This window comes from Chionomys nivalis, chromosome 1 (genome assembly GCF_950005125.1).
Source record: "Chionomys nivalis chromosome 1, mChiNiv1.1, whole genome shotgun sequence".
Taxonomy (NCBI): Eukaryota; Metazoa; Chordata; class Mammalia; order Rodentia; family Cricetidae; genus Chionomys; species Chionomys nivalis.
Window position 1 is genome coordinate 63,609,131 of NC_080086.1, and position 14,366 is coordinate 63,623,496.

The window sequence follows — 14,366 nt, forward strand, 5'->3', positions numbered from 1 at the left end:
GGGTGAGATAAATACAGGTTCTTGTATGCCAATTTTAATGACCAATATTAACTCTTATCACAGAGCACACAATCCATATATTGACATGTATGTATGTGGCTTACACAATAACGACAGAGTTCAGGAGGTGCCAGGAGTGGCAGGGTTTGTTAGAGACCTGGGTCAGTGCCAGCCGGAACGAGGCTGCTGCTGGCATCAGGGCGTGAAAGCCACAAGGTTGCAGCTGTGAGGAAAGCTTGAACGAGAAGCATCCAGAGCTGGCAATGGTGGATTGAGGTCCAAGACAGATGGGTGAGCAGGTGGATGGGCAGGCAGTCGCATAGACAGTATCGACAATAGGGCACCCAGACAAGCTGAAGTTCCAGGAAGGTCTTTGCTTCTTGGTTTATGATGCACTCAACAGGTGTCAGATGACAGGTTGGTGCATTTCTCCTCATCCCTCAAATGGAGTCAGCAGATATCTGCAAAATGGAGTCGTCTGGGTATTCTTTAACAAATACAGTTATATGCAATATGTAATAACTCACAGTAGGGCATAGCCTGACTTAACACAGCCAGTCAAGACAAGGCCTAGGAGACACAGTTACCTGAGGGCAGTTACCCAAATGGCCCCACTAGACCCCAGGCTTGTCCACATAGGCCTGATGGACAGGCAGGGCAGAGGCCCAGCACACACTGATCCAGAATCAGGTTGTGTGCAGTGGTAGCCCTTGAGTCTTCTCCTATTCCAAAATATCCAGCAACAACTTCCCAAATTACCACACAGGGGCTTAATACGAGTTATAAATTCTTACCAGTAGCTCAGGTTTATTGCCAACTAGCTTTTACATTTTAATTTAACCCATATTCCTTATTTACACTCTGCCACATGGTGGTATCTTTATTAGCATGGCACATTCATTTCCTACTCCTTCTGTGTCTGCTGGCAACGCCTAATTCCACCCTTTTCCTTTCCATAAACCTTAGTTTGGTTGCTCCACCTATATTTCCTGCCTGGCTACTGGCTGATCAGCATTTTAGTAAACCAATTCAAGTGGCAAACCTTTACAGTGTACAAGAGGATTATTCCACAACATTTCCCCCTTTTGTCCAATTAAGATTATTAAACAGTAGAGTCCCACACTGAGAATCTAGGAAGCACAAGGTGCTGGCCAGCCACAGTCAGGAAGAAGAGCACTGAACACTTTCATTAAAAGGCAAGCACCTTAGGAGTGACCTTGTCCAAAGTCACCCTTAAGAACCTGATGGACTGGGAGTCATAGCCTGCCCTTTGGTCTCTGATCTCTACACTTCTCCTCATGCTCCGTGACTCTATAGTATAAACAATGTTGGTTTCATTGTTGACCACAAGGTCACAGAACCCCCCAAGGTAAAGCTACTCAGAGTTCCCTTGGGTGAGGATAGATGCCACAGTCCTGCATTTGCCCCGAGTGGCCTCTTACAGCCAGTCCAGTTGTCTTCCACCTGACTCCACACATGCTGAGTTCCCACTCCATGCAGCCCCACTCACACCTTCATGAGCAAACTCCGTGCTTGCCTCTGAGCAGGTGTGCACATCTCTCCTTGCCCCTGCAGGGTGGCTACCCACCCACGAGTCCCCTCCTGTGTGAAGTGCTGGTTCCCAGGCACTGTTCCCCAGATCAGGGTAGCTTGCTAATGCCAAGAGCCAGCTGCTTACACCTGGGAACCAGGTTACCCACTCTTGAATTCTAGCTTCTCTAATGTTCATGAGACTGAGGTACGAAGAGGAAGTTTAGGTTGGTCTGAGTTACAGAGAGACTGTGAGACTCCAACTCTGTATAAAAACAAAACAAACCAAACAAGCATCCGGGCCTTTCTGTAAGCCTTCAAAGGTTCTCTGGATCTCCTTGCCTCTGTATATTTAACTCTAAGGGGGTATAAAAGAAAGTTAGAGTTCATCAGATTATTGATAAGAATGAAATGTGCTAGCCTAGCACACAGAATAAAGATATTTCCTGCACATAAGTGCCTAATAAATATTAGTTATGTTCATAATTATTCTTATCACCATTATCGTCATCATCCTGTCAGAATGTGCAAAGAGAGAGTGTGTTTAGTTCAGCACCAGGTATGCAGGCATTGAGTAGCCATGTCCCCCTGCACTGTGGTTTAGATTGCTCCACAGACCATGGTGGGTATGCAGGTACTGAGTAGCCATGTCTTCCTGCACTGTGGTTTAGATTGCTCCACAGACCATGGCGGGTATGCAGGTACTGAGTAGCCATGTCCCCCTGCACTGTGGTTTAGATCGTTCCACAGACTGAGCACATTGAGCACATTGAGGCTGTCTGGTTACTTCGATCCGCGCCCCTTAGCTCTGCCCAGAAAGCACAGAGCAGAGACACAATACACACTCGCTGTGTATGTTCCTGATGAGCTATTAGCTCCAGGTCTGTTTCTAGAAAACAAAGGGCATTCTTTCTTACTTGATAGTGACATTTATGAACGTGGCACCGATGACTTCAAGAAACACTTGGAACCTCGGCCACAGTTTTCTCCAAGGCACAAGAAAATGTTTAAACACCCCACCCTGGGCCTTGGCATGCGGAGAGGGCGCCTTGCTAAACCCTTCCTCCTCCACTACAGTTAGGTGGAATACGACTCCTTAAGGGCTGTTGCAGAACCAGCCGCCAGTGTCCACTCTGGATGTCTTAGAAGCTTCTTCACCCGCCATGGGGCAGTCCTCTGCCCTTGCTGCCACGTAAACTGCCCCCGTCTTCCATGGGAGTGTAGAAGTGAGCTGTGCAGCATCTCAGCCCCTGCTTGAGTTTATCTGAGGCAGAAACAATAAGGGAGGAGGGTGACGTGTACAATGTGAATAGCTAAAGTCTGCAGTCTTTATGGAGGCTGAAGTTTTATAAGCCTCTTGGCGACCAAACCACTTATTATTCCAAGTGCGGACAGGTTTACGATCTGAAATGTTCACTGTGTTGGTTGCTATGGGGAAACAGAGGAAAGTTCCAGCTCGGAGTTTGAAGTGATCGCTTGTATGGGAAGGCCTGGCCCTCTCCTCTCCACTGTCCCTGCTGTCGTCAGTTGCTACAGAGGCAGTGCCTTTCTCACTTCACTCTGTCACCTAGATTACAGAGACAGACCACAAGACTTGCCCTTAACTAGCACGTGACTTCTCGTCAACACTGCTAACGACACACTTCGTTCCAGACTTCCGTGTGTGGGCGCAATGGGCCTTCCTGCCATGGCCTTGTCTGCTGTTGGACCCTTGCTTCCCCCACCCCACACGCTGGCTGCCCGGCCCTGCACCTGAGCCTGAGGCCTGGCTCCCTTGAGGGCAATCCCACATTCCCAAACCTTGGCTTCTTGGCTGGAGCCAAGGGTGTTTCATTCCCTGGCTTTTTGGTCAAAGACATTCCAGAGAGTTCCAGGGAATGAGAGTTGCCTTTAAACCTCTTCCAGAGTCCTACCAAGCTCTCAGAGTGGGAGTGACTCATATCCTGGCTCTGCCGTTAGCTTGTGGGGTCCTAGACAGGCCACCCAGCCGCCCTCCTGGGTAGCTGTGGGAGGGGGACAGCCTTCAGAGCCTGGGAGCGCCGTAAATGGTCTCCCTAAAGATCACTGTGGTGATTCGGCCGGGTGGCAAGCCTCCATCCTCCTGAGCCCTTCTGCAGATCCCACAGATCACTGACGGAATAATCTTCCCTGTGTTCATGCTCGTGTCCCAGAGACCTCCACACAAATATTCTAAAGAAGTCTCTTGGAATATTTCTCTTTATGAAAAATTTTTAAAGAGAAAATACAGATTTCAGAAAGAACTGAATTGCCCTACCAGTGAAGATACTTTAACATTTTAGTACATACCAATAAGCTGTTAGTGAAAATGCCCAGTGTGGGACAGACACCTATAATCTTAGCACGTCAGCGTTCGGGAGATGGAGGCGAAAGCATCAGGAGTTCAAGGTCAGCCTGAGCCACCTGAGACCCTGTCTCAAAACAAACAAAAAGCTACTTGTGAAATTGTTAGTAAATGGTGGAGACAATCTTCCTCCCCGCTCTTGACTCGAGTGCACAGAGATCTCTTTATGCCAGGAATTGTCTCTCTTGTTTAAATGTTATTTGATAGCATGTTCCAGCATAGCAGCTGATAGCTTGATAACTGTACATTAAGAATTTGCACAGCCACCCTTTTTACTTGTATTATTATAACTTAAGAAAATATACCCAATGGTTTTCTTAGGCCAAAGGTGGGGCTGCCCGTTTCACTCAGCAGCTTTTGATGTGTACAGTGGTACCCCATGCCCCCAGGAAACTGAGGCCTCTGTAGCTGGCAGGGAAGGACCTAGACTCATAATCCCGGGTGCTTCCTGAATCAGCAGTCTCAGAACATGACACCTGGTGACAAGTGGAACTTATGTTCACTACTCCTCAGGCCCTGCAACCGTGCCCTTCTGCAGGATGATCTGGGAACGTGTAGAAGCAGTTAAAACTGACCTCGGCTGCCTGGCGCCCCCACCACACACAGCCACATGAGCTGACTGCCAGTCTCTCCGCCACACTACCCTCCCCTGCCAGCTGGCAGAAGTGGCCCTGTCCCCTTTCCGACGTGGCCTCTCGTCAGTGGTTCTAGACTTTCCACGCACACCCGAGGAGGCTGTTGCACACACTCCTGGGTAGGGTGTGGGGCTGAATCCTAAGTAGGGGTGTTCTGAATGAGCCCAGGTGGGGCCCAGAACCCCAGGCGGGGGCCAGAACCCCAGGCTTTGGGGACTGAAATCTGACTGCACCCAGAGACAAGGCGTAGTCTTAAGCAACCTCTGCACCTGTAAGGTGGATCATTCAGAACCATCCCCAAATAAAGATCAGAGGCTCCCTGAAACATCAAATCTATTTCTCTTGAAAATCAGCCAAAGAAAGGATTTATGGAGCCTTGACCCTGAATGATGGGTATAGTCTCACTCAGGTGTGCGTTGCACTGTGAACTTATCTAGACCTCAAATTTACCATCGTTATGTGGGAAGGTGGGGGGAAGGGTAGACCCCAAGCACCCCATCTGTCACTGACCACCCTCTCTTCGCCCACAGTCCGACGGCTCCATCCTGGCAATTGCCCTGCTGATCCTCTTCCTGCTGCTGGCCCTGGCGCTGCTCTGGTGGTTCTGGCCTCTCTGCTGCACAGTGGTAAGTGAGCCAACTTGAGGCCATAACAGGCAAGGGTCACGCGAAGACCCCAGGTCAGGGGAAGATAAGGAACTGCAACAGTAGGAGATAAATCTTGCTTGCTTTTTTTTTTTTTTTTTTTTTTTTTTTTTTTTTTTTTTTTTTTTGACAAAACCAGGCTTGGTCACTTGGACCTAGGAGGAGCGTGAGTCTTCAGGATGGGCAGGGGCAAGACCACCAATGGCAAAGCCGTTGGGTACAGACATGTAGAAGGCAAAGATTAAAGCATATGTGTTTGGCATTGGAAAAGCATGCAGCCGGTGCTGGGTGTGTTCACTATCCAAAAGCACGTTGCTGGAGTTGGGATCTATTGATACTTCGTACCATGCTGGGTTTATATCGGTGGGAAATGTTTCCCAAAATAAACTTTTCATGACAGGAAGCAGTGTCATCCAAGGCAGGATTGTTTTGCAATTTTCAAAATAATTTTAAGCGAATTTATCTGGTTTAAGTCCCCGTTGCCTGGGAAGGCAGCCAGCGTTGTCTTCATGTGGTCTCCTTTGTAAGGCTGAGGGTTCCTGGGTGAGAAAAGATCCTGGAGACAGACAACCGCATTCTGTTTGTGATGCAGTTGACTGCCCCGCCCTTTGTTGCTGACCCTTGACCTACACCCCAGTGTTTCAAATGCCCTCCAAACTCTGTGTTGACCACTCACTTTGGGGATCCTGACTGGGGTTGGATGAAGTCATGTGTTTCCGGAATGGGAGTGTGGTGTGCAAGAAAGAGGGTCTCCCCACAGAGACCCATTCAGAGGTTTCTGGAAAGTTCCTCCACCCTGAGAGACTGCACCCCACAGTCCTCTAACTAACAGACGTGTCTTTGTGAGCCACAGTCCCCAAACCTCCCTCTGTCATTTTTCGTGCCCTTCCTCCAAGTGTGGGAAATGTCACTTGGACCCCATAACTGTATCCATGGTAAGGAAACAGCTGGAACCGTGGAGGGCTTGCAGAGTGTGGGCACGGGCGGCCTCTCTCCAGGATCAGATTCACAGTGTCCAATAACCTGCAAGACCTCCACCCTAGACAGATCATTCTTAACCTTTTACTCTCTACTTACCCAAGGTGGGGACGCAAAGTGGGACCAGACATCAGGCCCTTAAATTCTCTTTCTGAAAACACAGACAATGCCTACGTGACCTCCATCCTGGCTGGCCAGTGCCGGTGAATTTACTGCCCCAGCTCCCAAATGTGTCCCTGGAGGAAGTGGATCACTGGGAATGGGGTTTGAGGTTTGTTAACCTGGCCCATTCCCCTCTCCACTCTCTGCTTTCTGGTTGCACATGTGACCAGTGCGGCACGCTCCTGCTGCCATGACTTCCTCACTCTCATGGACTGTATTCCTTCTTAAATTGTGAGCCAAAATAAACACACATACACATACACACTCTCTCACACACTCATATACACTCACACATACACACACTAACACACATACACACTCTCACACATAGTCACACACACACATTACCTCTTGTCAGATATTTGGTCACAATAATAAGAAGAGTGACTAATACAGCTGTCTCCAAAAAAGCCCCCAAATCATCACCATAACCAGCCCACCCCATGTTCTCACGGCTCTTCAGTCCCTTCCACAAGGTGACTTGCATAGGCCTTTCTTAACCCAGCCCTCCTCCAAACTCAGCTCTCACCTTCTCCTCCCAGGTATGCAGGTAGCACAGCTTCCTCATGGAACGAATAATACCATTATGGTTTTCTTTTTATTTGTCTTTGCCTGTTAGCTGTAACTGTTGGAAACTAAGCCTGCGGGTCTCCAGAGTATAGCACATTACTTAACTAAACCTCAAAGTTCCTGGAGCATCCAAGTAGATGGAGGGCCGTCTCCAGGAACACCCTATCCTGAGAATACCTAGCTATATTTTCTACCTACCGTGTTTGCATGTCTATGCAGGTACATGCACATGAGTATGCAGGTACATGTGCATGCGTGTACATGTGCACGTGGAGGCCAAAGTCAACCTTGGGTGTCGTCACCAGTTACATCATCTCTCTCCTTGGAGACAGGGTCCCTTATTGGCCCAAAATCAGCAACTAGGGTAGGTTGGCTGGCCAGCGAGGTTGTCCTGTCCTTGCCTCCCCAGCACTGGGATCATAAGTACACATCTCATCTTTTTTTTAAAGCATAGGCTCTGGGGATTGACTCAAGTCTTGTTCGTGCTTTACAGACTGAGTTGTCACCTGCCTGTTGAAGGAGCTGCGGGCTGCGTTCCTGCCGCCCAGCTCCCAGCCACCAGCTAGCTTTACCCGAAATAACAACACACAAACTGTATTCATTTAAACGCTGCCTGGCCCATTAGCTCTAGCTTCTTACTGGCTAATTCTTACATCTTGATTACCCATTTCTATTAATGTGTGTAGCAAGCCAAGGTGCGCTTACCAGGAAGATTCTAGCCTACATCCATCCTGGGTCGGAGCTTCATCACGTCTGCCCTGGAGAGGAGCAGCGGCATGGCATCTGAGCTCACTTCCTCTTCCTCCCAGCATTTTGTTCTGTTTACTCCACCCACCTATGTTCTAACCTATCAGGCCAAGCACTTTCTTTATTAATTAACCAATGACCTTCCTCCATCAGCCTGCCCCTGTGTTCCTTCCTGCCATGACCACTATGATCATCCTCTTACCTCTTGCTGGGATTTTCTGGTTTTTGGATTTTCTTTCTTTGCTGTTACTCAGTTCCCCTGTCTTCAGAACATACACCACAGATAGCCATCCTATTGTGAGCACGCATTTCATGCTGCACCTCGATTTCTGCAGCAATGTCCCCTGTTCTCTCATCTCAGGCCGCATTGTTAGTCCTTCCAGGGTTTACTCACATCCATTTCTCCCACTGAACCCAACCAGGGTGAAGAGAAAGGCAGCCACAGAGTCACTCCGAACTAAAAAACAGCTCCCAGTACTAAGTTGTCTAGTTTCCAACCTGTGCTATAAAAAGCTAACTCATCTTTGGGGAAAGAGCTCACCCACAGTCCAAACTGTATTGTGTGGTGACTTCTTGAGCATTTGTGTTATCATAACCTACCCCTATGTTATAGGCCGTGTTTATGTTTACCAAATGTCATATAACATAACCTTAGGTCTTGTGCTTCTTACCACATTCAAAGACAAACAGTCTACACTTGCAGCTCTCCTCATTCCTGCTAGTCACACCAGCTGCCCTTTACGTCCAGCGAACCCTTACATTTGAGCCTAGGTAAGAACAAGGATTGTGTTTGGGTTGTTAGAACAGGCCTGGGCGGGTTCATTCATCATGCACTCTGTAGAAAATCTGTTCTCTGGTTTCCAAGGGACCTTGTGAGCAGTTTTCTAGTAGTTTTGTAAAGGTCACATTTGATTCATTTTCTTGAATCTCAGGGACTTTATAACACATTAGCCTGTTGGACATCTCTGGTGACCAACTAGAACTCAATATGCCTCAAACTGAAACAAGAATAAAGTCTTAAGATACCGCCCTCCATCCCTGTCATAGCACTGAACTGTAGGTTCAGACACCCACTCCCAGCATCACCAAGGAGCTTGCCAGTGGTTTGTGTGATTTAAACCCAGTGCAAGCAGACAGCAGCTCATCCAGCATTGTGGGCTCAGACAGGTGTATGTGTTCCCTGATCGCTCTCCAGCCTACACCACCCATCTGGATCTTCTCACTCCACTACTTAGGAAATTAGTTTTCACTATGCATTCCTCCCCTCCCCTCTGCATCCCTCCTCTCCTCCACATCCCCGTCCTCCCCTCTGTATCCCTGCCCTCCCCTCTGCATCCCTGCCCTCCCCTCTGCATCCCTGCTCGCCACCACATCCCCGTCCTCCCCTCTGCATCCTGCCTTCCCCCTCTGCATCCCTGCTCCGCTCTGCTTCCCTGCCCTCCCCTCTGCATCCCTCCTCTCCTCCACATCCCCGTCCTCCTCTCTGTATCCCTGCCCTCCCCGTCTGCATCCCTGCCCTCCCCTCTGCATCCCTGCTCGCCTCCACATCCCCGTCCTCCCCTCTGCATCCTGCCTTCCCCCTCTGCATCCCTGCTCCCCTCTGCTTCCCTGCCCTCCCCTCTGCATCTCCACCTTCTCCTGCCAGCTTCCCTCCTCCACTTGAGCCCACGTCATTGCTTATCTTGAAATCCACCCACCCACCCTTCTCCTGTGCCTACAGGTACAGGGGAAAGAGGCCAGCTGTCACTGGAGACACACTGCCAAAGCCTCGACTTCTGCTGTCAGTTGAAAGGATGGGGAAATTCTTTAACCTCAGATCCCCATCAAATAACCAGGAACTGAGAATTGTGCTGTTTCCCATTGGTCTCCTTACAGTCTGCTTCCTCTGAGTCCCTCTGGAGATTCCCTGGTTTGGGGCTCTCAGATCAAGCTGCATTATCGAAACTACAGTGATGAGGGACAGCTCTCCCAGACTGCATCCCCTGGACAGTAAGGTCCCTCCAGATCAAAACGGCACACCTCAAATCAGGAGGGGTTTAGGCAATAGCTTGAAAGATGCCAGGCTTGAACTAGGCTGAAGACCGTCTTCATGGCAGGCTTCCTCAGGGCTTTATTAGAATGGTGTGTGTGGTGAATCCCCAAATAAACTGACCCTGGATCTTCTTTGGCCCTTTTTGTCCACAATCCCCAATGCCTTCGCATGCTCACACCAAGGGCACTGGTATTCCACCAGAAATGATGAAGACATACAATCTCAGAGGAGGCTGAAACAACTCAAAATGCAGAATCCGGGACTGTGACGGGGCCTCTGCCCTCCCTCCTTGGAGTCTGCCTCAGGGTCTCCTAGCTCAAAAATACCACAGCATCATCAACACACTGACCTCTGTGGCCTTGCTCAGACTCCACTGACCCTGCTGGCAACTGGAAACAGCTGGCCCATAGCCCAGGCAGAGGTCAGAAGTGCTCCTCCTCCAACCCAGGGCTTCCTGAGCTCATGGGTTTATGTTACTGTGCCACTTCCCAGAGTTCCGCAGTGACCCTGGTATCACACTGTGGCCACTGTGCCCAGACGTTCTGCCAAATCACCAAGTCAGTCCCTTGGGCCTTATCCTCTCCTCTTAGCATTCTGACTGTGACTTGTGACTGTCACTTTAGACGTCGATAAATGTGGCCTCTTAAACAACCCCAGCCTCAGGCAGGTAAGAGGCACAAAACCGTTTCAGGTTGGAGTTCCAAATGGAGAAAGAAACTCCGAAGGTCTTATCTCTAAAAAGATCTCTTCTCTTTGGAGAGGTGTTGTACTTCCTTCCAAACGCCTTGTCCGAGTCTTTGCTCAGCTTGTGGGATGTGAAAGCTGTAGATTGAGGCTGTGCTGGGCAGCGGCAATCACTTCACAGTCAGACCTGAGGTTTGTGTTAAACTCAGCCAGTCCATTTGTGGGAAGGATGGTTGATCTGTCTGTCTTGGTTTTTTATATGGAGTTCCCACCTGCCTATGGCTTCCTGATTTTGATGCAAATACTTATCTTGAGGCTTAGGGATGAGAACAAAAGGCTAGAGTGTAAAAGGCAAGCACCCCTCCCCTCTCTAGTATTAGAGTCCTACATTTCTAGTGCCAATTCAAAGGAATCCAACCTGGTCTCCTCAGGTACTGCACACATGTAATGTACATACAGACAAACAGGTATGCATACATACATATAAATCTTAAAAATTATATACAATCTTATGGGAACTACACTAAACTCAATAAAATTTTCATTCTTTTCAGTATCTTTAAGGCTTAAGCTTTTATTAGATTTTTTAAGTGTGTGTGTAAGTTAGTGAACAACTTGCAAAAGTCAGTTTTCTTTCTACTATGTATGTCCTGGAGATCAAATTCAGGTCATCAGGCTTGTCCACAAGTACCTTTATCTTCTGAACCATCTTGTTGGCCCTAGGCATCACAAATTATGATTTAAAAAAATTCTACAGAAAATACATACTTTTGATCTGTTGTAAAAAGACTGAGCACACACACTGTGCCTGTGAGCATTAAGGTGACATAGTGGTGCCCCTTAGAGCAGAGACTAGCCAGGAGGAAGGACATGATGGCTGGGGCTTACTGTCTTGGTATTCCCTCAGCACTGTCTGAGATGGAAAACCTGCTTGATTACTCTCTCCAGTCAAAAGAAAAAATCATGGTGGTGAATGCCTGAACTCAGGAGGCAAAGGCAGGTGGATCTCGGTGAGTTCAAGGCCGGCCTAGTCTACAAAGCGAGTTCTAGGACAACCATAGCTGTTACACAGAGAAAACCTGGCTCAGAAAAATACACATATGTGTATATACACATATATGGACATATATATGTGCTTCTCACGAGGCCCAAGAGCCACCCTGCTCCACCATTGTTCCTTCATATGCCCGTGGCCCATGTATAGCAAAAGAGAGATCAAGAGCCCCACTGTCTTCTCTCTAGAACCCACTTTCCTCTTCCATGAAGTCACGTTGGGCTTCTTTGCGCCTGGCTTTCCCAGCATTCCATTCCTTTCACCTCTGTCTAGGCATCTTTGCCACACGCTGAAGGTTTCTTTTTCATTCGGTCCTTGGTTCATAAAGCCTGGACACACCCCTGCCTCACCTTGTGGTTATAGACAGGACACATACCTGCCTCACCTTGTGATTGTTGCCAGAACACACCCCTAGCCCACTGTGTTGCTGTAGCCAGGACATACCACTACCTCACAGTGTTGTTGTAGCCAGGACATACCACTATCTCACGGTGTTGTTGTAGCCAGGACACACCCCTATCCCACAGTGTTGCTGTAGCCAGGACACACCCCTGTCTCATAGTGTTGTTGTAGCCAGGACACACCCCTATGCCACGGTGTTGTCACCAGAGCACACCCCTATCTCACGGTGTTGTTGTAGCCAGGACACACCCCTGCCCCACAGTGTTGTATACAATTCTCCATAAAGAAAAGAGCACACACTCAGGACCAATGTCCCTGCTTGATTGCACACACGTAAATGGAATCAAGAAAGCAGATGAGGTGTGCATTCGTGTGTAAATTTTGTTTCCCACCCAACTCACTACCAGTCAGTTGACCTTTCCCCCTCAGGGACACTAAAAAGATTTGTCACACATTTCTCTACATCTGATGGTGAACATCCCACAAGTCTGTCACCACTACCACACACACAAAGCTAAAATCCTTGTTAATTTCTCTTGGCCTCTGAAAATCATCTCTTTCAAGCTAGTAAAATTTCTCAGTTTTACAATAAAAAAAAAAGAACTATTGTGTCTATCACACGTAAACAAACACACATGGAATGGAGCTGTGTCTGTCACATGTAAACAAACACACACGGAATGGAGCGTGCCTATCACACATGAACAAACACACGGGATGGAGCTGTGTTGGGACAACACAGATTGTGTCTGCAGTGTCCGGTTTGTCAGATCACTATAGCACTGTCCGGGAAGTCAGTTTGAGACCCGGAGCTGAGAAGTGAAACATCCACCCTCAGGGCAGTGAAGGGACTTGGGAGCTGGGGAGTGGGTCTCAGTGGCATCTGGAAAAATGCCAGTTAGTCCTCTGTCCACCCTAGATGCTATGAGATTTCCCATCACACATTAGTGTCCTGGGCCGCTCTAACATAAGGAGGGACTTTGAATATCTTAAGTACCACCTCAGGCCCAAAATATCACACCAGAGGATTGAGAGGCCAGAGCAAGTCTTGCAGCATTAAGTGCCAAGTGTTTACTTGAGAGCAAGGATGTTGAAAGAGGAAATGCTTCCTGCACCTTCTCCGTTAGAGGAGCACACGCTCATACTTTCCAGAAATCGTGATTGAGCAACATGCTCCGAGCTTCAGGTCAGAGACCAAAGCTGCCCGTGTGTGCTTGTATCTCCTGGAAGATCAGAGTTCACTGTGGCAAAAAGACTTGCTAATGCAGCCCAGAGTTCACTGCCAATGGTGTGGGCCGCACGATAAGATCTGTGCTTGAGTCCCTAGAAGACACATCCTAGGGTCCTCTGAGAGGAAAGCCTGGCTTGAGCGTTTGCCCAGATCACATTGGCCAGAGGGTATGTCTTGATTGTTAATTGATGTGGGGCGACCCAGCCCACTGTGATGTCACCGTTCCTTGGGCAGGTGATCCTGGATTGTATAAGGATGCTCATTAAACATTGGGAGCACAGCCAGAAAGCAAAACTCCTCCATGGTTTCTGCTCCAAGTTCCCACTTGAGTTCCTGCCCTGACATCCCTCGGGGATGGACTGTGACCTGAGAGCATAAGGCAAATCAGCCCTTCCCTCTAAGATGCTTTTAGTCAGAGTCTTTTATTACAGCAACAGAAAAGAAACAATAGCAGTGTTTAGAGGGAGGCGGCCCTGGGTAACACATGCTGGCCTCGAACCTGGGATCCCCTTCCCTTCTCTTCCAGACACTAGAATTACAAATCCCTGCCACGCAGGACTCAGAGCTGGGTTTCTGATCAGTCACAGAAATCCACAGCACAGCTGTGGAAACGTCTGACCTAACACAAAACACACCTCTGCCCAGAGTGCATTGATACACAGACTGCTAGAAATCAGTTCATTCCTGGTCCTCAGAATGTGGTCCACAGACCCTTGGGGTCAGTATTATTTAGGAACCTGCTAGAAATGCAAGTGTCTGGCCCCAGTCGGCTGAGGAAGCATTGCACCTGGAGTTCTCTTAGCAAAAAGTCCCCTACACAATTCTAATACTGGAAAGTTTGGCAGCTGCTGAGCTCATTAAAATTAGAGGGCGGGTTCATAATTTTAACAGACTCACTAGCCTCAGCTGTTGCCTTGGGCCTGTGGAGACCGCAGAGAGGCCCCGTGAATTGGTGGAGTATTTGTCAGCATTGAGCGACCAGAGGAGGCGGGCAGAGCGCTAGGAAGGCAACTCATGCACAAACAAAGCAGGATGTAAACACAGACTCTAGAGAAAGGAGCCAGAAAATTAATTCTGTTAGTACCATGTCTTGTACCATGAGATAAACTTCTGGCTCCCAGGAGCTTGTGCGATTTCGCTGACGGCCAACTCTCGTCATGGAGAGAAGAGACAGGCAAGGAGGGGGCATATAAAGCCATGAGTCTGGGGCGATGGCTCAGCGGTTATGAGCACTGGCTGTTCTTGCTGAGGATAGGGGTTCAGTTCCTAGAACCCACCAAAGGCTCACAACCTTCGGGAAGCCCAGCTCCAGAGGACCAGATACCGTCTTCTGGC

At 48.7% G+C, this 14,366-nt stretch overlaps 1 protein-coding gene across 1 annotated transcript in view; it reads left to right on the top strand.

Annotated features, from left to right (window-relative positions):
• Antxr1 (ANTXR cell adhesion molecule 1) overlaps positions 1–14,366 on the top strand; it is a 197,312-nt gene that overhangs the window by 111,344 nt on the left and 71,602 nt on the right. The window contains exon 13 of the mRNA XM_057766193.1: positions 5,058–5,153. Within this exon, the coding sequence (XP_057622176.1) occupies positions 5,058–5,153 (96 nt within the window). The remainder of the gene's footprint in view (positions 1–5,057; positions 5,154–14,366) is intronic.